At 43.0% G+C, this 25,083-nt stretch overlaps 1 protein-coding gene across 2 annotated transcripts in view; it reads left to right on the top strand.

Moving 5' to 3' along the window:
• The window catches only part of RNF144B (ring finger protein 144B), a 55,682-nt gene extending 31,584 nt beyond the window's left edge, over positions 1-24,098 (top strand). For both annotated transcript variants that reach the window (XM_009939414.2, XM_075416817.1), the window contains 5 exons: positions 7,763-7,823; positions 13,639-13,843; positions 14,986-15,130; positions 16,873-16,962; positions 17,146-24,098. In XM_009939414.2, coding sequence (XP_009937716.1) covers positions 7,763-7,823; positions 13,639-13,843; positions 14,986-15,130; positions 16,873-16,962; positions 17,146-17,286 — 642 coding nt within the window. In that variant the 3' untranslated portion in view covers positions 17,287-24,098. The remainder of the gene's footprint in view (positions 1-7,762; positions 7,824-13,638; positions 13,844-14,985; positions 15,131-16,872; positions 16,963-17,145) is intronic.
• The last annotated feature ends 985 nt before the right edge of the window (positions 24,099-25,083 follow it).

Here is a 25,083-nt window from a genome sequence, read left to right as displayed (position 1 = left end):
AGTGGAAGTAGGTCTTAAAATATTTGAGAAGTGTGTTCATTCCCAAGGCAGAGGTTGAGAGCTCAGAAGCTGAATGAGGTTTAGGCAGAGCTGTTTGCCCATCAGGGATGTGCACCATCTTCCATGAGCAGCTGGAAGGTTCAGTTTGAAAGCTGGCGGTGGAGAAACTGGAGGGAAAATGTGCTCCTCAGACCTTCTTGCATCGCCTGGGACAATAGGGCGTTACGGGCTGTAGATGGCCCCTACCAGGCTGCCTGATGGTCTCCCAGCAATGCTCAGGCAGCCTCCTGCCTGACTTAGGGCTGGCGTAAAGTTCCTGAATTTGGCTTAGCGCCAAACCCATGACATGGGGAGGAGCTGCTGGCAGCGTGGCTGGAACCCTCATGCGTGCCAGCTGTTCTGTGCATCTAGAAGGCCATGGAAAACTGCGGGTAAGTCTCATGTCGCCCTGCGGCTGTTCTTGCTTGTTTGCTTTGTGAGCCAGGTAGGCGCCTGCTGGGCCTGGGAATACAAGCAGGAAAAAAACACAAACCAGGAGAAAAAGGTGGCGAAGGGATGTTGGCTGGTTTTGTGCATTCTCTCTGCGTTTGTTTGCAGGGACATAACCAAGGAGAATCAGGTCTCCATCCCTGAAGTGAAGAAAAGCAGCTGATTTTCTGGGTTCCCTTGAGCCCTGTGTATACAGATGACATAACTGTGGTAGAAGTATTTAATCTTATTCAAATGAAATCGATGGCAATGCAATTCCCAATACCAAAAATGCCTTTTTCTCCAGAAAAATGCAGGATCTCCGCTCCAGCAGGCATTTGAAACGCCGTCCTTAGCTGAATCAAGGCCTGGGAGTTGCAGCTAAGTTTGTTGCGGTGTGCAGGCGTATGGTGGAGCTTTGCTTTGGCTGAATCCAGCTATTGTGGAAAGCAGCCAGCTATTTCCCTTCCTCCTTTCTTCTGAATAGATATGGAGAGGGCATAGTGATGTCCCTCCCACCCATCGCACGAGATTGGAGGCAACTAGCTTTTGCTGAAAATGTGTTTTTTAAAGAAAATTTACAAATGGTAGGAAGAATTCTGCTCTGTCAAGCTAGGGTTATGATGCTATAGGAATTAGAGTTATATTTTCCCTTGGTAAAGCAGGAGGACACTCCAGGGCATGTATTAATGTATCATTAGCTTAATCCTTGGGTGTTTTTTGGGCTGAAGGCAGAATGACTAAACAGCCCAAATGTGCATTAGTGTCCCGTGGATGAATGAACGTTCTGACGCTCCCTTTTGACAACGCGCTTGAAACACAGACCTTCGGCTTAAAAAGCAAACAGGCCCCCAACCTCTTTAAAATGAACTGCTTATGTATTTTATCAAATACCTATTTGTTTAAGAAAAAAAACCAACAAAAAACCCCAGGAACAACAGAAAGAATAGATTGTCTCTGTTAATAATCTGAAAGATTAGTATGTCAACTACAGATTACGTATAAACACTCTATATTCTTTTTTCTTCTTTACAAAGGCTTTTCCATGTGAAAATGTGGGCTTTAAAAGGTATTATTTAAAATACAGAACCTAATTCAGATGGTGGACAATATGCTTAAATACGGCTGTTGTCTGGCTTGGAAGTGCTATTTAGAATTACAGTTTATTCATTGCACACTCTGAAACTCCTAGTGTAAAAGTACGAGCCTTCTTACCTTTGAAGTGTTTGGCTGTTTGGTCTCTGGCTTCTGGGAGGAACAGGTTCCTCACCAGGACAGTGCCATGAGGAATGACATGTTGCCTGTACTTGGAGTTAAAAAGAAATTCGTCGTTTTTTCCTCCCCTGTGTTAGCATTGGGGTTTTGAAAAAGTGCATTTTTTCTATGTCATGTCCATTCCAGACTCTGCTATGACTGACGTTTACCAGGTACCGTTACAGTTTGGAGAAAAAATAGCAGTTCAAACTGTCTTTGTCATCGACGTGGTGTTAAATTTGTTCCTATACTTTGGGCTAAATTGTGTCTAATTATGTTAGCTAACGCAGTTGTTTTGTTTGCTTTTAAAATGCCTTTTTCCCTAGCCTGAACAAGCGAGGTAAGGCGAACTTAGGCATCATTTGAAGTGAAGGAAAGTCTTTCCATTGACTTCAGTGCATTTTGGATTGAGTTCTCTTCAATAAAGAAACAGAACAATTAATAACGAAGCTTATAAGCAATTTATAACACATTGTGGCTATGAAAGTTCCTCTACTTCTCTCTCTCAAGGTCCTTATTCAAGGTGTGTAATATCCTGCAGTACTTTCCGGTGCTCTATTTGTCTTTATTGTGAATTAAGTCTGTTTTATCTTCTCAGTAGAATTCTTCAGATTTTATCTTGTTTGGTACTGAATTATGAGAGCCTTTTCACAGCTCTTGCCTTGATTCTGAGACACATGCTGCTTGTGTTGCTTTTGGGAGGTGGAGGGGGGAAAAAACTCTGGTGAACATTTTAAATAGGGACTAGAATTTGTTCTTGTATGTCTCATGAAGAAATGAGCAAGTATGAATAGTAGGAACATCTCACTCTAAAACAGTTGAGTATTTCATCAGTGTCTGGGGAGTAAGCTGCTTATTATTCGTTGGGTATGGGAAATGTTGGGAGTTAAGGCATTGCTTTTGGTGAGCTAGAACACTGTGTCTCACTGGACCTCAGAAGAAAGCGTTCCAGGTTTTTATTCTTAAAAAACTCAAATTGAAAAGTAATTTCAACTAGAAAACGGTACTTTCCATTACTTTGAAAATGTGTTTTCTGCAACCCCTGTGTTTGGTTGTTTTTTATTTTTACTTTAACAAAATCTAGTTGAAACTGGTACGTTCCCCGGCAGTTTCTTTGTTTTGACAAATAGAGCATTCGAACAGAAGGAATTGTTCCACTGCAGTGCTTGAAATCAAGGGCAATCCTAGGTCATATCTTGAGCTGTTACATCAAGACAGCAGCTGCTTGCAGTATAGCTGGTTTTAAGTAGAAATAAATGGGTGTTGGTGGTGGAAAGGCAATGGTTCTGGCTACAGACTCTGTTTCAAATAGCTGGTTACAAAAAAAGAGAAAAGTTTAAAAGCAATCTTGTTAAACAAGATGTTTGTCCTTTCAAGCTCTAATGGTACAATAAACAAAGATGATTTGGATTCGTTCCTGGAAGCAGAAGGTAGAAGGAACATCTTATGTTAATGCAGTTCTCTTTAACCGTGCAGACTTCTTCCAGAATGTTCCTGTCTCTCTTGCAAATTTGCTCCATTGATTTAATTGGACCAGTTAATATCCCTAGTCTAAATAAGGGGTAATTTATGATGGTTTGAAATGCAAATTGGTGCAAATCCAATCACCAGTGTAAGATCTGAATCAGGGTAAGTCTCAGCTGCATACAGGGGTTTCTAACGCAGTACTCACTTGGATAATGTATAGGGGATTGTGCTTTGCTATTTCCGATTCCTGTATTGTTTTGAAGTTTGTAGCATTGATGCCAATGATCCATTTATACATCTGATTGGGATTAAAACAGTGCAGCAGGCAGTAAAGGAGATAGTGATTTGGGCTCTCCTTTTACCTCCCAAGTTCAACAAGGAGAATTACCCCTTAGATGCAGTGCAGATTCTGCTTATTGTCCCTCCATCTGTGTAAATACATGAGCTACATCAGTGCTAACCTGACAGAGGGTTGTCAGCGCTTTGTGAAGTGGTGCTGAAATGGGACAGTGACCCAGATCTTAGAATTCTTAATTGTGTTGTGTTCCATACATAGCTGAAACAAAAATTCCATCGGGAGTCAGTTTAAAATACCGGTTTTATTTTTAATTTGAAAATTGGTTTACATTTTGCTGGGGGTGATTGAAATGGTAGAATGAGGAGGAAGGTAAGAAAATGTTGCAGGCCAACCTATCTTTTTCAGGGTCAAAATTACAATTTTTTTCTTCTTATTTACTCATTTTTGATACATCCAAGGGAAGCAAGTGAGAGAGTCTTAATTTTGCTTTTATTTGTCACTGGATAAGAGAAGAGCTCCTTAAAGGAGAAAATGAGTATTTCAGTATTTCATGATGACTCTAGTGAGCATGGTAGCTGATGAAGAAAGGTGTGGGTGTAGTTTCTAACAATAAAGAGATTGAATCCCCATACCCCTTTCAAAAGCAAACCACAGCCCAAATTAAAACTATTTTGCACTCCTTGCAAAACTAGGCGATGCCTCTGCAAGTGGAACTTTCGCAGAGGTGGGCAATGCAACTCTTTGCAAGTAGCAGTTGCTGCTGCTGCCAGTGAAGGATCTGCCCTTCCTGCGTATCTGCTACAGCAAGAAAGGGAGAAGCACTCCTCCCTCGGCATTATCAAGGTTTGATTCATATGGGTGTGAAAGGAAGTAAGATCTATTCAGTTTTCTTGATTGCCTCCTTGCATCTCCCTTGAAAGCCGGAGAATAGGTGGAGTAGTGATTTTCACTTTCCACTGTGGTAGCCAGTGTTTAAAAACAGGGGAGTTGTTCTTCCTTGGCTCCTGGTTACTGCACTGCCCAGGTTACAAGGCACAGTCTGCCCCTGGGTAAACTGAACCCAGTTATTTCTTACCCTTTCATTTTCCTTCCTTTGCTCTTTTGTCTCGTGTAGTAATAGCACCCCAGGTTATCATACCACGTTGAGCAACCTTTCTGGACACTCAAAAGGGTCCAGCTGGAGCCTTTTGTGGTAGTGAACCTTCAAAATTTTGCTTTTTTCCCGTGGATATTTTTACTTCAGGTGAAAACTGATGTTCTTAGCGAGAGCTCTTACATGTTCTTGTGCTCTATAACAAGAGTATTTTAACTGCAGACATTGCTTGCAGGGTATAGAAAGCCACAAAACTTATTTCAACTCCAAACAATCTGATCAGTCTCAAATCAACATCTTCTCAGGAGAGGAGAGTCCTTGACTCTCACTTTCTCCTTGGGTTTTTATTCTAACCTTAACCCAGTATTAAACGTAAAAAAAGCCCAAAAATTTGTCCTTTAGCACTTCTTGCTGCATTGAATAATTTCATAGCCGCGAATAAGAAACGTCTGCTTTGTGATGTGCTCATAGTCTTTCTCTTTTGGCACTTTGCCATCTGCGTGGTTGCTGATTTGCCTCCTCTCCAGATCTCCATCCTCTGTCCAGCCCAGGAATGTCTGTGGTTGTGCAGGAGAGGATGGAATCCTGAGTGGGGCTGGAGAAGTTGTACGAAAATGAACATTTAGTCTCTGATGCCAAGTAGGAGGACATAAAAACCTAATCCCCTTACCGCGCTTATGGCTGTCCTTCTCGTTTAAGCGTAAATGAGGTTAAAAGTTCACTAAGGAAGGGATTTACTGGTTTTTGGGGGACCTGATACTTGTGTTTCATTTTTTTTTCAATTGAGTTTGTACGTACAGCTTTGATGTGGCACTGAATTCAGGCAGCAGCAGCTTGTGCATTCCTTTCCTCATGATTAAAGATACTAAATCTGTGAGGGGCTCTCAGGCTGACGTCCATGTGGGTGCTTTCGGGGGCTGGTCTTTCAAAGCCTGGGGGTGTCAGTGGCAGAGGTGACGGGCTGTGTGTGTCGGTGCCTGGAGCTGCACACGGGAACAGGGGAGCTGAGCTGTGAAGAGTCTGCATAGGAAAAAAAGTGAGGCTGGGTGAAACCGTTGGGGAAGGCTGGCATGGTGAGATCGGATGTTCAACAGGAGATGGGGAAGCTTTCAGCGCTGACTCTGCTTCCTCGTGAAATCTGCAATAAAGCTCCCAACTCTGCTCCCACTGTAATCAAAAAGGCCGGTGTTTAATACATGGGAAATTCTAGGCTCAATAGAACTGCTCTTGAAAAACTGTTAGAAGCACGGGCAAGCACAGAAAGACCCCAGACAACTAAACAATTCACTCAAGTGGCTCTTACAGCATCGAGACTTGCTGTTTCAATTTGGTTGTAATGAAGGGAAAATTTAAAGTAGTTGCCAATGCCCAGCTGGAGAAAAGCAGATGACTCTTTTTGTTTTCCAAACTCTGTTTAGATTTGCAACTGCCCTGGGGATGAGGGGGCAATACCGAAACAATATGTCTTATGGGTTTTAGGTAGCTTTGTTGGTTGGCTTCATTCTTTGCTGAAGCTGCTGAACTTCACTCCTTTTTTACCTGTTTGATGAAGTTATTACTTGTTTTCCAGGAGTGTTTCAGTTGATTTCTGATGAACAGGTGAATAATTTCCCCGGAAGCTCTCTGTGTCTTACAATCATATTAATGTAATATTGTTTAGCTATGCAAATACTTTCATATTAGAAATAGTTTACACCCTGAATTCAGAAGCTGAATGAGGACAGTACTCTGACCCAGGGCTGACTTACTAGACTAAGAGTATGCTTTGTAAAGGTTTGTTGGTGGTTCCTATTTTGATGTTAAATCTTCTGATTTCTTCAACTGTAAGCCTTCTAAGCATCTTTGAACACCTGAATCTTGACGTCAGTGGGATTGTTTCTTGTATGACATTGGTTTAGGTCAAATAAATGATCCAAACTTCTGCTTCAAATGCAATTTTAATTCCAATTTATTTGAGATCTTAATAAAGCAATTTCATATTTTATCGTATACAAATGGATATATTACTTTCTTTTTTCCATCTACAAAAGTGAGTGTATTCACAGCATGATACTGAATATATATTGAATTTTCTTGTCTTTGTATTTTTTCTCACGTGTTCTGTGTCACAAAACCCAGGAGAATAGCAAGGGCCAGTGTCCACTTCACTGAGGGCAAAATTTTGCCTTTTACGGTAATCTGAAGGACTGTGGTGGGATACTGGATGCGAAGGTTGAGAGCCTTTCACTTTGAAGCTGTGAGTTCTACACTGTCTCGCAGTGCTTCAGATGATCCGGTCTTGTGTTAGTATTAGTCTAGGTTTATTTTCAGTTAAAAAGAAAGACATTTTCAGTGCTGGTACAATATTACGAATGGATCAAAGAAAGAGAATGATCTCAGATTCTGAGTCCAACAAACGTGGCTCCTGAAGTGTGTGTGAAGTTTCTTTTGAAGACCTCTTTACCCTGTATGGAGGCTTGCTTATTAATTTTACATAGGGTACTTGGTTTTCTTACATAGACTGTTTATTGGAGATTAGAGCAGTTAGCCTTTTAGGCTGCTAGTTTAATTCTGGTAATGTGTAAAATGTGTCAGCAAGGCCCATTTGTCTATGCCAGCTAAATTTGTTAAATTCAGTCCAATTTTCAGTGGGCTGGTGCGTGTCTAAGGCAGATTCCAACAACAGTGGCGTTAACTGTCTCAGCCCAAAAGCCATAAAGTGAATAAGAAATGGATACCAGACTAGCTTTTAAGTTGCTGAGAGCTAAGTGACCCCTGCCATTAAAACTGGGAGACACAAATGAGGAACCGTTCATCTGAGCTGTATTCTTGTGCGTGAACAACACGCTGCAGTCTCCAAAGCTGGCAAGCTGTCACCCTTCGTTACATTAAACCAACATGAAATAAAACTGAGAAGCCTGAAGTAAATACAGAATCCACAGAGAAGGCTTTGCTTTGCATGGTAAGAAAGATGTGGGCTGAACTACTGGGCTTTGTGGCTGAAACAGGAGAGGTCAAGAACTGCTTTACATTTTGGAGAAGGAATTCAAGGTACAGAGGAATGTGGTTGTGAAAGCAAGCAGGAAAAGAAAGTGGATTTGAGAGCCAGCTAAGGAGAGCAGGTGTGTAGAATAGGATGCTTATTAATTTTTTTGAAGTCTGTGTTTCTAATGCCTGTTCTGTGTGTTTGTTTCTCGTTTCAGATTGCCTGTTTGGTGCCTGTTGACCAGTTTCAGTTATACAAGAGGCTGAAGTTTGAACGAGGTGCGAACCTTTTGGTTTCTATTACCTTCCTTTTTAAAGTGTCAGTGGAGGCAGCAGTATTACATACTGCAAAGACAAAGCCTGTTGGGTGAGTTAAGGAAGAGACAGAGGAGATGACTTTGTTATGAAATAGTTTAAGAGCAATCACTAGTTCTGACTGCTCCACAGACAAATTTGAAATTCTTTCAGTGGAGCAGAATCAACAGAGGGGCATCTTACTGAGATACCATGCTTTCACTCAAGCTTGTGGACAACACTCTCGGATTGCATGCCTGAGGCTGCATCGTTCTTCCCAGAGCATACTCATCCTGGGTCATTGAGGTGGTGGTTGTACTGGTAGAACTACACAAGGTGCTAGTGGTTGGTACAGGGTGCACATAGTCCTTTCATACATCCATAGAGATCTTCAGAACTTCTGGGAGGGACAGACCCTGCAGTGTGGTGGGGATTTTTGCTAACATCCCTGCAAGAGAGCTTTGCTTATATAGAAGCCTCATGTGTTTACATCTGGTATATTTTATTTTTTCCTGAGGGATAACTGGACCCCTCATTTCTGAGTGAGGCCTATTAGTAAAGAAGTTTGAGACTGAAGGTTTTGCTAGAGCCAAACTTTCCTATGCCAGAGGTCAGCCTTCTGCTTCAGGAGATGGTGCCTTGCCAAGGCTAAAGAAGGAACTTGCTAGTCAGAAAGATGAGGTCCCATGCTGGTTTTAAAGACTGACAGCAGCTTGAAAGTCTCAGCTGGAAGTTGCAGCATTTTTAGAAGAACTCACTCTGTGGTGGCTTGCAGGGTAGCGTATCTGGGACTGGTCTGCCCTGACTCTGCCTGTTTTCAAACTTTCCTTGAAAGACTGTATTTGTGGTTTTGTTTTGCATGCATGCTTAGATGCAGATGGATTGAGAATGTGTATGAAAATGCAGAGGTTCATAAAAGGCACAGTAACGCACTTGAAAAAATGGTCAGATAAAAGTATGTATGTTTTTTTTTCAGAATCACATCTGGCATGAGTCACGGTGAATGACCATGAAGTACAAAAACTGAAAGTGTACCCAAGTATGCCCCAGAGTACATGGGCAGATGCAGATTGTAGCTAGGATTTGCAGGCACACAGGCCAAAACGAAAAAATCCCAAACCCTGCTTTCATTTTTTATTTCTCTCTCTTATTTTACTGTCTTCTCATTTACTCTTAATTCCTTAGGAAGTCCCTCCAGTTCATAAGCCAAGTGGCGGCTTGTTTACAGCCCTAGACAGTGGAAATCAGAGCTTGTTAAATCACTGTATTAGAGGGTTAAGAAAGAGAGACATTCTTGCAGTACATTAATTTGTTTTATGTAAAACCTTTTTTATACTGAAGACTGTGAAACTAATGATTTCCTGGTATCTGATCCTCTATATCTAGCCAAAGCTGAACTCATGATCTTTTGTCCAGCTCCCTGTTACATCTTTATTTTTTTTACTGCCTCCCACACACAGAAGCCTGAAAGTTGTCTATTTTTTAAATCCTCCTTCCCTTTTCTTTCTTTCCTAAGTCTGACAAATCCTCCTCCACCCCTGTTACTTCTCTTCATGATGTTTCTAAGATCTGTCCTTTCTCCCTGATGATGAGTAAAACTGGCATCCAAGCAGCAGGCTTACACCCTAGCCTTTTTGCCTTACCTGTTGGCCCCAGCAGTAAATCCGGCTTAATGATGCTCCGGAACGTTTCCTGCTGACACAAGCTCTGACCTGGACACCAACACTAATCCCAGCGTTGGCGAAAACCTTTTGCCTGTCCTGGGTTGAGCGCCACCCCCAAGGCTGACCTTTTAAAACTTGTAAACTGGACCTGGCTTATTAGCTTCTGCTGGCCTGGAGCTCTGTTCTCAGACCTGACCCTAGCCTGGCAATGCCTGCCTGCCCTGGCCAATGCCAACGCTGGCCTTACGGTCGTCTTCTGAAACGAGCAATAAACCTGCCTGATGGCACCTGCTGGGGGCGAATTCCAACCCAGAATCTGTCCAGGGTCTCCCAGTGGGTGGGATCTAATGTGTGCCACCTGTCCGTGTCAGCCATGGTGCAACCCAGCCCTTTTCAAGCCTAGCGCTATGCACAGCCGATGCTGCTGCTGCTCAGCTCTGTCCTCTCTTGCGGGCCCTCGCCAGCCATGAACGCTCAGTGCCTTGCGATCCAGTCTGACCCTGGCCCTCAGCCAAACTTAGCTGTGGCTCCTTGGCCCAGCGGCAAAGGCAATCCATTGATCTTTGTGTTGAACCGTGGGCCTTTCCCTGAAAACATGTGAGCTCCAGTCAGGATGGAGCCCGGTGGGCAGGGCTGGTATCAGCCCGAAGCTGAGCCAAGGACATCTTCTGAGGGCCATGAATTCGTTTGGTTTACTTAATGACAGAGAGCATTTTGAAGAATTAAAATACGGCATAGTAGTAGCATTGCTCTTATCAACCTTTCATGATTCATTTAAAAATTAAGAAAACCTTCACACATGACGTATTTTAAGCTCCTTTTTCGTCTTAGTTTTCAGTTTTGTTCTTCAGACCAGGCACTGCGGAAGAGCTAACTTGGGCTTGCTAGGGTTTTTTGTTGCTGGGAAGGAGGAGTCAGCATGGTAAGGGAAATAAATAGAGAGCGATAAGTTTTCCGGATGTTGCTGTACCATCTTGTTTGTGCTTGCAAATGCAATAGGCCAAATTCTGATTCTTAAAATAGATGGGTACTAAGGTGTCCTTCATGACTTTCGCTCTGATTAACAAAGCCCTTTATTCAAACCCTTCAGCTTCATTTATTTAGACCCTTCTTCTCTCAGCTTTATTCTGTTGAGATAGGGGCTCTTTGTTTCAGCACCCCCTTTGCTGTACTAGAAATGCTGGAAATAAATAACCAGCTTCTTGGGTAAGTCAAAAGACTTGCTTTTGCTCTGTAGTCTTTGCTTACCAGTCTTCAGGTGATGGGTGAAGCCAATGCTTCTCACCCTTCCAGCCATTTTCCATCACGAGATGAGTTTTGAGAAAAATTTTGAAGACCTGAAGAAGGATTTACACATCCAAAAGCTATTTTCCCCACTCCCACTCTGTGCTAGCTATTTTGACAGAATAGATTTCCACTACGTTTCCTTGTTTTTTAAAAAAATTGACAAATAATATTGGGCGAAAAAGTAATGAAAAGTAGTTGGCATACAGTTATGTATCTATAGACACTTGCTTAGTTTAATAAGGAATGCACTGAAAATATTCTGTCCTCTTGTGGTTTTTGTGTTCTTAGAATACAAATGTTTTCAGGCTTAAAAGCAAGCTTTCTTACATATCTGTAACATCCCTGCATCCAGTCAGGACCTAGCCACAGAGCTTCTGTGCAGCGTGTTTTAGTAGAAGAAACAGGAATTGCTCTGTGTCTATTTAGGATGGGGTTGATGTGGTCATCAGAAGTAACGAAATAGAGGGGTAGGATGTGGTTAGGACATATGCATTATATTTCTATTTCTGTGACAAGAGGCTGATAGGCCAAGTGGTAGATGATGAGAACCTCCATTTTATTCCTGACCGAAAAGTAGTCCGTTTTAAGAGGAGCTTTTCCTAATATACTGCAAAAGGCCTAGGCTCATCCTTTCAGTGAGTACCTGTTCTGAGGCAGAATTTCTCCTTTCTTCAGGGTGCTGTGTTTCCCCTGTCTGTCTCCCACATCTCACCTGCTTGCTTGTGCATTATGTGAATGCTGGCTGGATCCCTGCGCGGTTCTGGCACTGTTTGGGAAGGCTTTCCTCCTGAGAGCGGAGCAAGTGTGGCCAAACTGGCTGTGGGGCAGCAGGGGAAAGGCTGAGGAGAGAAATGGCCTGAAACAAAAGTTGGAGGATCTCGTCAGAGCAATATGGTAGGCTCTTTCCTTTTTTTGGCTGCTCCTTTCAGTTTTTTTCTGATTTCACTTGTACTCCGTGGTAAACCATGGATTGCAAAACACTCTCTGTAGGTTCTTTGTAAAATGGAGGAAGTGGGAGAGGAGGGAATTTCATCTCATGGATTACATCTTGCTGCAACAAATTTGTGAAAATCAGTAAGATTCACAACCCAACTCCCCTCCTCTCAGTGGTGTCAACACCAGACATCCTGTCTTTCATCCAAAACCAGGATAAGAGAATTTAGGTTTCCAAAGTTCAGTATGTTAAGCAGCTATCTGCAGGAACTGCACTTTATCTCATTTTAACTGGTGTTAGCAACAGAAATCATATAGAACCTTCTGTGTGAAGACTCAGATGCAATAACCACTACTAGGCCATGGTCTTAACCAGTTCAGAGTTTCTATCAAGAGACACTGAGCCTCTTAAAAGAAAGAGGCACGGAGGGAAGCTGCAGAAATAATGATTTCTCAGTCAGGACACTACTTTTAAAAAGTACATACAAATGTAAAATATCTCGTATTGCCCATGCATGTCACTGTCTTCTCGCCAGAAATGAAGCTGCAAACTATTCTTTTCTGGCTTTCATTCAGTGGAAAGCAAAATGTTTGTTTGTTTTGAGGGGCAAAGGAAGCACCTGTAAGAGAATAAGAGGAAAGAAGAGAACTAGGTTCATGAAGTGGCTGGAGGCAGAACACTCCCTGGGTGTTCATGCATGGATATCTTAATGCTTGAGAGCCTGGGGAAGAGAGTTACTTCTTTGAACACATTTCTAGTTGTACAGTTTCTAGTTTCTGGGTATCTGGACACTGAACTGATATCACTGTTTTTCATGCTGACTGGAGCATCTGCTAGATATCCATCCACCACCCCCCTTCACTGTGGGCTACCAGCAACCTCCTGCAGAGGAGCAGTGCAGGCAGCAGGGTCTGCATAGGAGGAAGTGCCTTCAACTGTTTCAGCAAAATTTGCCGGAGAACATATGTCAGGGGCCCTCATGCAGCTTTTTGTTTCAAGTGGAGCAATAATTTATCTGCTGGAAGGACAGAAGAACATTGTAATGGCTTTTGGCATCTCCCAGTCAGAGATTTTCACCTGTTGCTGAGACATCCCCTCCGTCTATTTATTTTCAGCGGTGGTGCCAGAGAGGTCCCAGGAAGGAGGAGAGGCAGGTAGCTCCTGCAGGCACAACAGCCCTTTTCTGAGGAGGCTGTGCAGGATGGGAGTGTTTGGCTGCACCTCGTGGCCTTGAGCCAGTATAAAGCATGCACACAGTGGGCACCCCTGACAGTGAACATGTTTCAGCTGGGTTTCCGTTGCAAGGCCAGATTCCGTGGGCAAAGGTTGGGGAGCGAGGGGAAGAATCAACATTTATCATTCACTGTCGTGCCGTGATGTCTGTAACTCAATGTCTCCACCCCGAATCTCGTCTTGATTGTTGTTGTAATCTGATACTTGACAAATCATGATCATATAATAAAGTGGATATTAATCGGAGTTTTTAGATGCAAGGGAGGATATATGGAAAGTGACTTGATGTTAATTTAATGACAGTCCTTCTGCTGTTTACATGAAAGATACTGCATGGCTTGCACACGTGAAACACATGGAATGGCCTAATGTCACAATACGTATGCTTCCCATCAAGCAGCACTTATGTTTGTCTTTTGTACCTCCCTATAAAGGCAAATAATATGTCCCACATCGTGTATTGCCATTCTTGTGATGCTTCCAATGCAGCTGCCTTTGGAGAGTGCGATTGCAGACCTGCCTAAAGAAGAGGAGTAGCCCTGAATTCACATGGTCACTGGTGCAGAAGGCTTCAGCCTTCCCACCCATGCGCAGAACTGCATCTTGCATACCTAGGCATACGTTGCTGGAATGAGAAGGGGACTCTATAAACAATTTTGTTTCTCTCTCTGTTACATTTCAGAAGTCCACTTGGACCCCCAGCGAGCATGGTGCCCTGCAGCTGACTGCCAAACTGTGTGCCATATTGCACCGAGCGAGTCCGGAGTGCCGGTGCCTGTGGAGTGCCCAGCTTGCCACCTGACGTTCTGCTCCTCTTGCAAGGAGGCATGGCACCCTCAGCGCCTGTGCCAGGAAAACCAAACTACTCAAGTACCAACTGAGCAGGGGTAAGAGGGGAACCCACAGAGGCAACACAGTCGCTCAGTTCCTTTTGGCACGGGGTGCTAGCTCTGCACCTCAGGTGCATCTCTGCGACTTTCCATCTCTCCTGGTGTTTCCTAAATGTAATTCCAGTCTAAATATTAGTTTAAATGATATATTTTATTTTTTAATACTTACTTTTAGTGTTATTTGGGTACTTATCAAGCTTGTTATGCCACTGACACTTCTGTAAGGTGAAGCCCTCCAGGGCTTTGAATCTGTCTAAAGGCTTTGTTTGCCTGCTAGAATTAGGACTTGTCCCCTTACAAAAAATCCAGTACGCTGATATTCCAGGATCCAAACTTTGCTTATTTTATGATTAAGAAATCACCCCTGCTTAATATTTATAGGATCTCTGCATAGCCAAATCTTAACTCTTACACAGAGTGGGTGTAAAATGTGCCATTTGGTGTGAGAAATCTGATTTATGCTGATTTTGCATAGATGTAAAGAACCTACAGATAAGGTTACATAAGGCATTAATCTACAGAAAGAAAACACTTTTGTGTTTAAATTATATGATGTCTGTGGTCATCCATCTCCGTTTTCAGAACCAGATTAAGTTCAGTCATGTGTGTTCAAAGTTTTGTATGGTTTTTTGCAAGAATTGTGCAGACTTGCTTGAAATCTAAGCATTCTGCTTGCTGGAGACTTCATCAAATAGGAGTTGCCAAAGAGCTCTTGCCACAATTTTTCTTCTCCAGGTTTTATCTTTGGCTTTGGTGGAGTTTAAGGCTATTTTGCTAAGGCAGGGACAGTGCTATAAACTGCATAATCCAGTCCTATTAAATGAATGGTGCAAGCTGTTCTACAAAGTGTGATTTTTAATGCTGTATGTGATACATTTGTGCGTATAGTCAGTGTTCGTTTTATGTAGCCTTAAAAGACCAAGGGAATGAATGGAGTTTCACTTCTACATGATCTTACACCTAGTAGTGAGTATACTTCAGTGTATTGTACTGAATATAACAAGCTTCATATGTGAAGTGCCTTAAGAAAAGAACATTAGATGGTCTCTAAGATAAGCACAGTACACATTAGGCAGTGGAGCTGAATGTCAACAGTAATTGCATTCGCATTTCACTTCAAGATTTTCTTTCTCTTCTAGATCACTTATTGGAACAGAGATAGAGGCACCAATTAAGCAGTGCCCAGTTTGTCGGATCTACATTGAGCGAAATGAGGGCTGTGCTCAGATGATGTGCAAGAACTGCAAGCACACGTTTTGCTGGTACTGTCTACAGAACTTGGATGTAAGTGCTGAGAAAAAAACACCCTAGTTAAAGGGCAGTGGTGTTGGGGTTAGTCGGAGACCCTATATAATCTCTCCAGCAACTCGTTGATACCCTGGTGAATGGCTCAATTCAGCTTCTAACTTTCTTTCTTTCTTCTCATTCATCCAGTGCTTTTATTGATATTAACATCCTTTTTTGATAAAGGATCATAGCCATATCCCTGTGTCTCATCTTCGTTCTTTGAGGGAAATGGGACAGACTGATTGCTTTCTGGAGGTCCATTCCAGCACTGCCTTTCTCTGATTCCCTTCTCCAGTGCAGTAGCTAAAAATAGTTTGGTTGAGAGCCAGGGAAATAAGTATCTTCCACCTGCTCCAACTGCAAGGGTCACAGCCTGTCCAAAAAACGGTATGGTACTGGGCTGTTTCACAAGCGGGTGCATTAAGAGCTTATATGAACTAGGTCTCCTTTACCAGTCCATCTCTAGTGCCATGTTTGCTGAAGAGAATGATTGGTTAGTAGACTTGAGGATAAAAATGTTGGATTATGAACATGGATGATGAACTGCAGGTTGCTAATTATTTGTCAGGTGGTTCCTACAAGTCTCAGTTTTTATAGACTTCAGGTTTGCTAGCACTATGAAGAGTACAGGAAGTAATGTGCTTGTGTGTATGACAGCTTCCTTCTTTGGCACACTCATCAGTAACAACTGTGGGAGTGTGAAAAGGACTTTACCAGTGCTTGAAATAAAACATTAGATGCTGCATGGCTTTTCTTTCCTTCTTTTTTGTGCTCCACAGCCAGCAAACAATGCGACTTCCTCATTCTTCATCCTCCCTTTTCTCAGCATGCTAAACAGGTTTTGCTTAGTGTTATGTCCCATTTCTGTGTGTGTGAGCATGCTTTTTCCACATGAGCCTCACGGCTTGCCTCAGAGTACAGACAGTACACAACGATTGCTTAACATCATGCTGAACTGGAAGACTGTCAGGTTCTCGCAGACTCCACAGACATGCCCTTACCAAGTTTTCGTCAGTTCAAAGGAGAAAGAAAAAAGAAACTCTAGCTGTGTGATTCAAATGCTTTTTTTTCTAAATGCGCAGAGTTACAGGAGCTCCAGGTGTAGATGAAGGTAATACCTGCAGAGCCAAAGAGTAACGCTGACAAATGAAGGAGGAAGCAGCGTTGGGTTACAGTGCAGCCAGCTAGGGAAGGGTAGTGCAGGTCACCTTCGGCAGATAAAATGGATAATTTCATAAGTATTACTGGGAAAAGAGAAAAGAAAAAGCTCCCATAGGTTGCATGACAGCAACAAGGATTTCCTACTTTTTAAATTTTCCTGTTAAGTCTAGGAATAAAATGACTCTAAAGTGCAGGGACAGCAAGAGAACAGAAGGTAGAATTATAGGAGGAAGATGATCCCTCAGACTGCTAGCTTTCAGAAGTATCTGTTGTTTACAGGCCTCTTTATCATCACCACATTACAGACTAGGTACCTGTGCAGTAGGAGCAATGCATATGCTTATGCTTTTTAAAAGTGTGTGGGGAAAGACGCTATACAGCAGCTCAGATCCCAAACACATCACGCTTTTTGAAACTGCAGGAAGTTTCTCTAGGTAATTATTTGGAAGACAAGTGAACTTGTCTGCCAGCAGCTGGTAATTTTACAGCAGTGTCAGGAAAGTTGTATTTCCAGTCCAGGCTTGAACCTCTCCCCACAGAAGTGTAACCTGCTCTTACAGCTTCTCTTTGTTTTTCAGAATGATATCTTCTTAAGACATTACGACAGAGGCCCTTGCAGAAACAAGCTGGGCCACTCACGTGCTTCAGTGATGTGGAACAGAACGCAGGTGGGTTCCTAGTCAACTGAGCAGAGCTCTCACGTATGCATGAAGGAGAGAGACTTTACCCTTCAGTGAAAGACCTAGATGACTATTTACATGTTTGCCTCTATTTTTTTTTGTGACCTGTCCCATGCTTATTTTATTTTCCACATTAGCTAAACATGTATTTTTCCCCACCACGTCTTTCAGGTTGTGGGGATCCTCGTTGGACTAGGTATCATAGCGTTGGTGACCTCTCCCTTGCTGCTCGTGGCATCTCCGTGCATCATCTGCTGCATTTGCAAATCTTGCCGAAACAAAAAGAAAAAACACAGCCCGCCAACAACCTAAAACTCAGTGTCTGTTTGAGCCTCCATGTGTACAGCTTATGTATGTGAGAAAGCACAATGGTTGTATTTTGGTGCCACACCTGCCAAATAATACTCCCTTTTTTGCCAGTTCTTGGGATAAGTGCCTATTCTTTACAGGCTACTCTGTCACTAACAAGTCCCAGTGTGGGAAAAGCCTAGATAATTGTGCAGTACATATGGTATAAGTTTTTGTTTTATAAAAGGAAAATAGGACACTATTCAGTAGTTCATACCCTTAAATATGAGCCACCTTTTGAGACTGCTAGAACTTTACCGTCTTCTGTCAGCCACACGTGACTTGATCTTGCAGTATTACTCTGCCTTTGCAGACCCAGTCGTTTATGTCCTGCTTTCTGTCGGCTTTTGGTGACACTCAGATTTCTCAGAAAGTTTGGGATTTTTTTTAAAGAGTGAGAGGGAAGAGCCTTATTAAGTTCTTCTGCCTGATAGCTTGTGTCCCGTTAAAGGTAACAAACTGTTAAGAAAATACATATGACAGTTTCCTGTCAACTGGCATTTCTTTCAGCATTGAAATAAATCTGATTTATACTATTGATCTCAATTACAGAAGTAAAAATCAATGAAATTCTTTCTAACCAGCTAGGGCTCTCTTCTGTAAGACTGGACTACCTTGAGAAAGCTGTTATTTTTTCAGATCGAACATGATGTATCGACCTTGAAATATTAGGAGTATGAAGGTTTCCCTGTCATTGGGCATGCCTTTTTTTCAGTAATGTGGGTGTAGTAGACTCACCACAAAGCTAATGTTTTAAGAAAAGCCATGATACAGCACAGTATTGGGATCTTGGTTGCGTGTATGTAGAGTGGCCACATGTGGGTGTATAGTGCACAGTTTATTTTCTAGGCAGTCAGTATATTTTTTCAACAGTTTACATGGGGTGGCAGCAAGAACCCTGGTAAAAACTGACTCAGACCAGGCTAAGCCAAACCCTCCTTTAAACCTTACGGACCTGCTGAAGTGAATACTTCGGAAATGCTGTGTCAGTGTAAGCTCTGTCCATTGGTGGGTATTTCTGCTGTCCCACTCAAGGTTAACAAACTCTGTTACCGATAATTTTTAGTTACTCTAGATCTGAAAGGCTGTCGTGTAATAAACCCTTCATTTTAGTTTGGTGCCTCACCACCAAACTGATTCAGACCCCAGTATCCGTTACAACTGTCTGTATAAGTTCACTGAAGCCTCATTGCAGAGCTGGAGTTACTCCAGGCTCACTCAGGAGTAGCCGAGATCAGACTCTGCTCCTTGGAGTTTATTTCCTTAATGGCTGGTGCTCCTCACAGCCCTGGCCGGCGGTGGCTTTGGTTCTGGACTCCCGTCTGTGCATTTTAGATCTGTGGGAACTGATACGAGTTTGCACTGTATGATCTGTTGTAATTCCAAACCTGTTCTGATAAGGGCTGCGGGGTTCGAGTCAGGTGCCCGGCCTGAGCGCCGCGTTGGTCTCGCCTGCCGCCGGTCTGCCCTCATCTGTGCCCGCAGTGCCGGCCACTCGAGGGGTGCTGCGAAGAGCAGCTTTGCTGTTGCGTTTGGCCGAGCCTCAGGAACTTTGCCTTCTTGGCAGCCGTAAATGTGACCTTGATTTTGTTTAACTTCGCTCTCTGGTTACTGTAACAGAAGTGGTAGATGTTCTTATTTTAAGAAAGTGTAGTCTGTTGAGCAGACTAGCAGGGACAAAGGCCTTAAATGATAGCATCTGTTTTACTTTTTAATTGATTTCTTTTATAAATACTGTCTGACTTTGCTCCCAGTCGTGACTGGAGGGCAGGCAGCGCTCACCACAGTGTGAAAGGCTGTATTTGTTCTCCATCCAGAGCTCTGAAGGGAAGCAGAAAGGCAGTCAGTACATTCAAAGATGGAGTGCAATGCAGGCAACTGCCATTTATAATAAATAAAGAATGTGTTCTGTATGTGTTTTCATTGAGAGCAGTAATGGTAGTGCCTAGGGGTACTTGTGACAGATTGAAGTGTCCAGCCCTTGGCTTTGCACTATTTTTCTATCTGTATGTTTATGACACTACAGTCATTTCCATTTTATTTATGAACTTGCAGTGGAGAGTCTTACTTTAACGAAGCCTCAAGGACAGAGATATAGGAGCTGTACAGTGTCTTTAGCCATAACTGGCATTGCAATGTACCAATATCCTTTGCATGTTAAAATTCAGGGGTTTTTCATGTTATGTGGTCTTACGTATGTCCAATGCACCCTCTGCTAGTCTGGTTTCTTTCCTTGTCCTCTCCCTCTCTCCCTTGGCCTGTTTTTGCTGACATGCCTAATGGAATGAAGGCGTCTCATGTTTTTTTCATTAATACTGCTGTGTTAATGAAACTGCCAAGTTCTTCCATCTGTTAAATAAATGCAACTGAAGGCAGTTGTCTTGCCCAGAATGCACTAAATGGACACAAGGTCACCATTTGTGTTGTAATTGAAATTTGACCTTTTTCGGTTATTTCAATGTTGTCTAAAGTTAATGCACATCTCTCCATAGAGTGAGAATTTGTTTAAATGGCTTAAAGGATAATATTTTATAAAAGCATTGCACATGTGCATAGACGTAAAGTCTGGGAAAACAACACTACTGAGTTTATTTGCGACTCCTCAGTTAGAGTGCAGGGTAACTTCCCTCAGAGGCTAATGCCTGTGGAGCAGAAGGAAGGTGAGCCTTTTCCGTGTGCACATTTTATTGCCAGTGCCAGTTTAGGTGCCTGGTGGGGGTACCAAAAGCAGTAGAATTTCAGTGTGCAGGTGTTAGCACAACCTGACAATCAGAATGCCAGTCCCTGCAACAAATAGCCTGTATGTTGATCGGTAGCAGTGGCCCAGGCTTTGGCTGGGGACCTTTACAGAAAAGCTGGACAAGGAGAGCAGGAGCTACAGGCACACTTTCCTTTGGCCATGCAGATGCAACAAACTGACCAAGAAAGAAGCTCTAGAAATACTTCAGAGCTTAAAACAGAAGTCTTAAACAAGATTCTTTTCTTTAAAAGGCTGCGTCCAGTGCACCATGTACCCTGGCTTTTCGTTGTGTGGCGATACTTGGGCAGGTGCGTTAAGCAGACCCTGACCCAGCCAGCTCACGAGGACTCACTCTGCCGAGCAGCGCTGTACCAGTGCAAAGTGCTGGGAGCAGTCGGGCTGTGTTGCCGTGTTTTCCAGAAGGTTGCTGTTTTGCACCAGCTGGTCACTGCTCGCAGAATTTCCAGAGAACCATCTGAGCAAGAACCTTTTTACAGTGTTGCTTTTTGGTTTGGTTTTGTTTTCTCTTTTTTTACTTTATATGATAAATGAAAGTCACTTTATAAGAAATTCATTGCAAGCATGACAAATCATACTAACAGAAATAATGGAGAAAGGAACAAAAATGGGACTCTGGCTACTTGCGACTCTTCTAAATCAATGGAGCTGTAAATCCACCCTCTTGGACTCCATCAGTGTGATGTGGTGCATGTTAGTACCAGGCTTCCCCCCTCTTACCGTCTCTCTTGCGCCTGTGGCGGGTGGCTGGTGTGTGGGTAGCACCCAGGGGAGAGCTCCAGGCTGTGGCAGGAGCTGGGGTCTTCGGCACACCGCCCGCCCTGGCTCCGTCACCACTTTGCCCTGGGGCCTTTCACCACTGAGGCAGACCTTCGGGTTTTTAGGCTGGTGACGTTACGTTGATAGTGTCCACAGACATCTCCTTTGGAGAACAAAGTCACAACTACTCTGTTGCCTCTCAACCAGGGGTATTCAGTCCTGCTGAAGACTGGGCTCTAGATGTTTAAAGGTCAGATCCTAAAATTAGAGACCAGTGCTACAAATCTGGATTTTTACTGCAACTGTCAACAAATCTCCATGATCGTGTATGTTGTTGTCAGTCACTGGAGCTGTGTCAAATACAGCTGAGGAACCTGCTCAGCATCTCATGTCCTTGTGTTAAAATGAGGATGATGCCTCCTCCCCAAACCAGCTGTTAATAAGAAGAAAATATTGTCATGCTGTAGCATAAATAGTTCCCTGCAGTATTCATTCTAGAACTATGGGAGATGGTCAATGCTGCTGTTCAGTAATTGATGATTTATTAATGGTGCTTGGGGTTACTTACCCCAAAGAAGGGCATGAGGGGTAACAGTAATTAATGTTTCTACAGTGCTTTAATGATGGCAAGTGCTATGTACTGTTGTCTGTCCAGTAACATAGCATAAAGTCCAAATATAAGTTTAAAATTTACATAATTTTTACTTGAATGAACTAAGAGAAACTGGATATTACCTTCATATTTGCTTGAAGATATACAGGTGGACAGAAATCAACTGCATTTCCACAACAGGACAAGGAAAGCAACTTTTGGCTGCTCTGTTCCCTGGTACCACAGCAGGTGATGGTGCTGTAGTGCTTGTCGCTTTAAAAATTGGAAATCTGTTTCGCACTGTAAGCTCCTTTCCCAGTCACACTCATCTTTCTCAGACTAATTCCTTTTAAGATCATATATTTCATCCTCTGTCTCAGGCCAAAGATTCTTGGAGCGAAATTAGTAAATTTCTTTGTATGAGGATAAAAACCTTCCAACGATTTTCTCCCAGGTTTTAATGAGAAATTTGATGCTGAGATAAATGACCAAAGGTGGAAATTCCAAACTTGGCTTGTTCAGAAAAACTCCTTCAGACTTCAGAAGTTGTCTTGGAAGACCTAAAGAAGGACCACTTTATTAGAACTCAGGGGTAAAGGAGCCCTACAGCTTTTGAGCTTCACAGGAGAGATGCTTCTAATGTACGAGCAGACTTTTTTTGGAAATGTGCTGGGGAAAAGAAATCTGCATCTTATATACATATTTTTATTACGTAAATCAAAAAAGCTTCTCTTGTATGTCTTCATATTTTAGGGATTCAAACACCCTGGATGCTTTCTAGGGTATACTTGTACAGTAAGATATTTTTAAAAATACGCTAAAACAGTTGAACAGAGTGTGCTAGTTATAAAATGGTTGTAAGACATCTCTCACATATCAGTGTGTTGTATCAGACCCAAATTTATGTGGCTGGCAATAAAGATGTGAAAATTTACCTCTCCTGCAGCAGCGAGAGTTGATTCTTTTGTGATCTGCTGGAAGGTGAACTTACTGCTAACATTCTGGAAAACTTCGGTCTAATTTTCGTTTGTCCTCTAGGTAGTAATGAAGTGAGAGCTGAATGGTTTTGCTGAACAGGAAGCCCAAAGGTCTGTTTTGTGTTACTGCACTCAAGTTACTCAGAACCAATGTGTTTTTGTAATAATTTATACAATGAATATATAATTTATAATTAGTAATTATAAAATATTAAATTTGAAGTATCATTGCCTTCTATCATGTGATAGATTTATTTTAGTTGCATTCGTACTGGCAGCCTTTCCTCTTCTCCTTCCTGTGGAGAAGGTCATGGTGTTCCTGGCAAGGCAAATTCCTATGATTTGGTGCAGCACACAGTAAATGTTTACTGCTTTTTTTTAGTTATGTCACAAGTTTTGTTATGATCCCTCAAGATAGTTCTTTGAATCAAGCAATCTTCTAATGTTGGGAAAGGTAGTTTCCTAGGAATGAGTTTTGTTGACCGTCACAGTTTGGGCTGTGCGAGATGACATTGGTTGACAAGGTCCACCAGCTTTTCAGAGGACATGACCTCATTCTTTCCCATTCTACCCAAGAGCCTTTCTCTTTTCTTGGCTGAAAATTAAGGACTTCAGTCATTTGCTTGTGCCTTCTGAATGTCTGAACAGAAGCCACAGCGTCTGGTGGCCACGTGCCAGGAGATCCCGGGCGGGTTGAATGTGCGATGCTGCAGCGCGTGTGCAGCGGGTTGCTCAAACTTCAGGAAGGTGCCAGCTGGCGTGCATCTGGGCGGCTTCACAAGTGCCACGTTGCACACCACACGGACCTTAGCATCACAGGCGCCGAGGGTCACCTTCTGAGAACTGTCTCACTGCACCAGCATTGCTTAAGTGTGAAAAGAAAGTGTGTATTTTAAATACAAGTGTGGTTCAAAGTGTCCGTGCCTGACAGTGAGGTGTATTTCTGAGCGCTGATGTGGACCAGCAGCGGTCACGGACCCCTGTCGTGCCCGGTCTGAGGTGGGTACTCGGCTCTTCACGTTGCAGACAGAGGCACAGGGTTTAGCCAGGCCATTTGCAGCGCTCCCACCGCTGCTCGGTTTAAGGTCTCCCGGCTGGACTGATGCTGCTTTCGGATGCATTTGTTGGAAATAAAGCCTTGGCTAGAGGGGAGCAGGAGAGAGGGCACTTGATTGCTGTGCGGGGTGGGTGGCACGGCAAGGAGCACTTTGGTCTCGGCAGGAGGAATCGCATTGCTCTCCACAGGGACAGCCGTTCTTCCTCGGGGGCCTTGTCTCCTGCACTCCGGCGCACAGGGGTGAATTCCTCCTCAGCGTCCAGATTTCTTTCCCTGGTACGTGTTTAGGCTGACGTTTTGTTTATCTGTTCTTGGCTTTTTTTCCCCCCTTTTCCTCCAGGTAATACACTTTCTTCACCACTTTTCTCCTGGTGAAGGGCAAAAGGGTTTGATCTTTGTAAGATTTGTTAAAATATTTTTGTGTTTATAAGAGGAAAGCTGACATGTATAAAGAAATAAGTGCTTTTGTAAATTTTTTGTTGTATGATTCGGCATTTAAATGTTTTACAGATGCAATTTTTTGCACTCTTTCTGCATATATTCATAAAAAAGATATTTATTTTCTGTCTTTAAGGTTTACTTTGGGTTGTTTTTTCTTCTAATGGTGTAAAATGCAGTATGTGCAACATTAAAAAATTAGTGTAAAGACATTGTCTCATATTGTAATTCCTAACTGCCTTTAAAAAGATGAACATAGAAAATTTATGGGAAGAATTCAAACACATCTGGGGTACTTAATGAGGATTTTGAGGATAACAGAGGATAGAAAAAATGGGATCAGAATTTTGACTTTTATTTACTTTCTCAAAAATAAATGACATTAAAATCCTTTCAAAGAGAGTGGGGCAGGCTCTGGATTATCTCCTGCACGCCGCTGCAGTGGCGTGCAGACACCACACCAGTGCTGGTGTTTGCTCTCGGTATGTGGGGTGCAGGGTTACCCTAAATCTGCCCTCTTGCAAAGTCTGGTGGAGACCACGACATGGGGGGGTACCAGGGGCAACCCAGAGGAGCCAGAGCCACCCCAGGCTGCGGGTGGGGGATGCGCGGGAGGGTGCGTGACAAAAAGCCCACTGCCTCAGGGCCCCTTGTCCCTTCCCTTGCTCCCTCAACCCTGCCTGTGCTTGCAGCAGAATTAGGCCTCCTGCTCTCTGCTTCTGCGGGAGGTGATAGAATGCTACACCCTGCAGTGTCATCTCAGATATACGTGTTCCTTAGTTTTCACGCACACCCACACCTTGCAGTGTTTACAAGAGACGATCACAGCTGTGTTTTTGAGCATCACATGTTACGGTAATGTTTACTATTGAATATTTCCAGCTTAGCTACAAGCACTCGCCATTCGAGGGTAGGATTTCCCACCTGGGTGACACATCCTTGAAAACCCAGCGTGCTGTCTGTGGAGCTTTTGACCTCAATAGGTTATCTGAAAGGTCTTGAGAGTTTTGCCACTGAGAACATATTTCGAGGGTTGAGGAGAACGGCTAGAAGGCTGTTTTCACCTCAGCGTTACCTTCACAGCAACGTCACCGTTGTCACCTACAGCTCAAAATTTTGGTCACACCTGTACATTTTCTTTTCCCCACCAGTTTGCTCAGAGTAAATTCAGGGCTGGTGT

Source organism: Opisthocomus hoazin, chromosome 3, assembly GCF_030867145.1.
Source record: "Opisthocomus hoazin isolate bOpiHoa1 chromosome 3, bOpiHoa1.hap1, whole genome shotgun sequence".
Taxonomy (NCBI): Eukaryota; Metazoa; Chordata; class Aves; order Opisthocomiformes; family Opisthocomidae; genus Opisthocomus; species Opisthocomus hoazin.
This window is presented reverse-complemented; position numbering and strand designations above follow the sequence as displayed.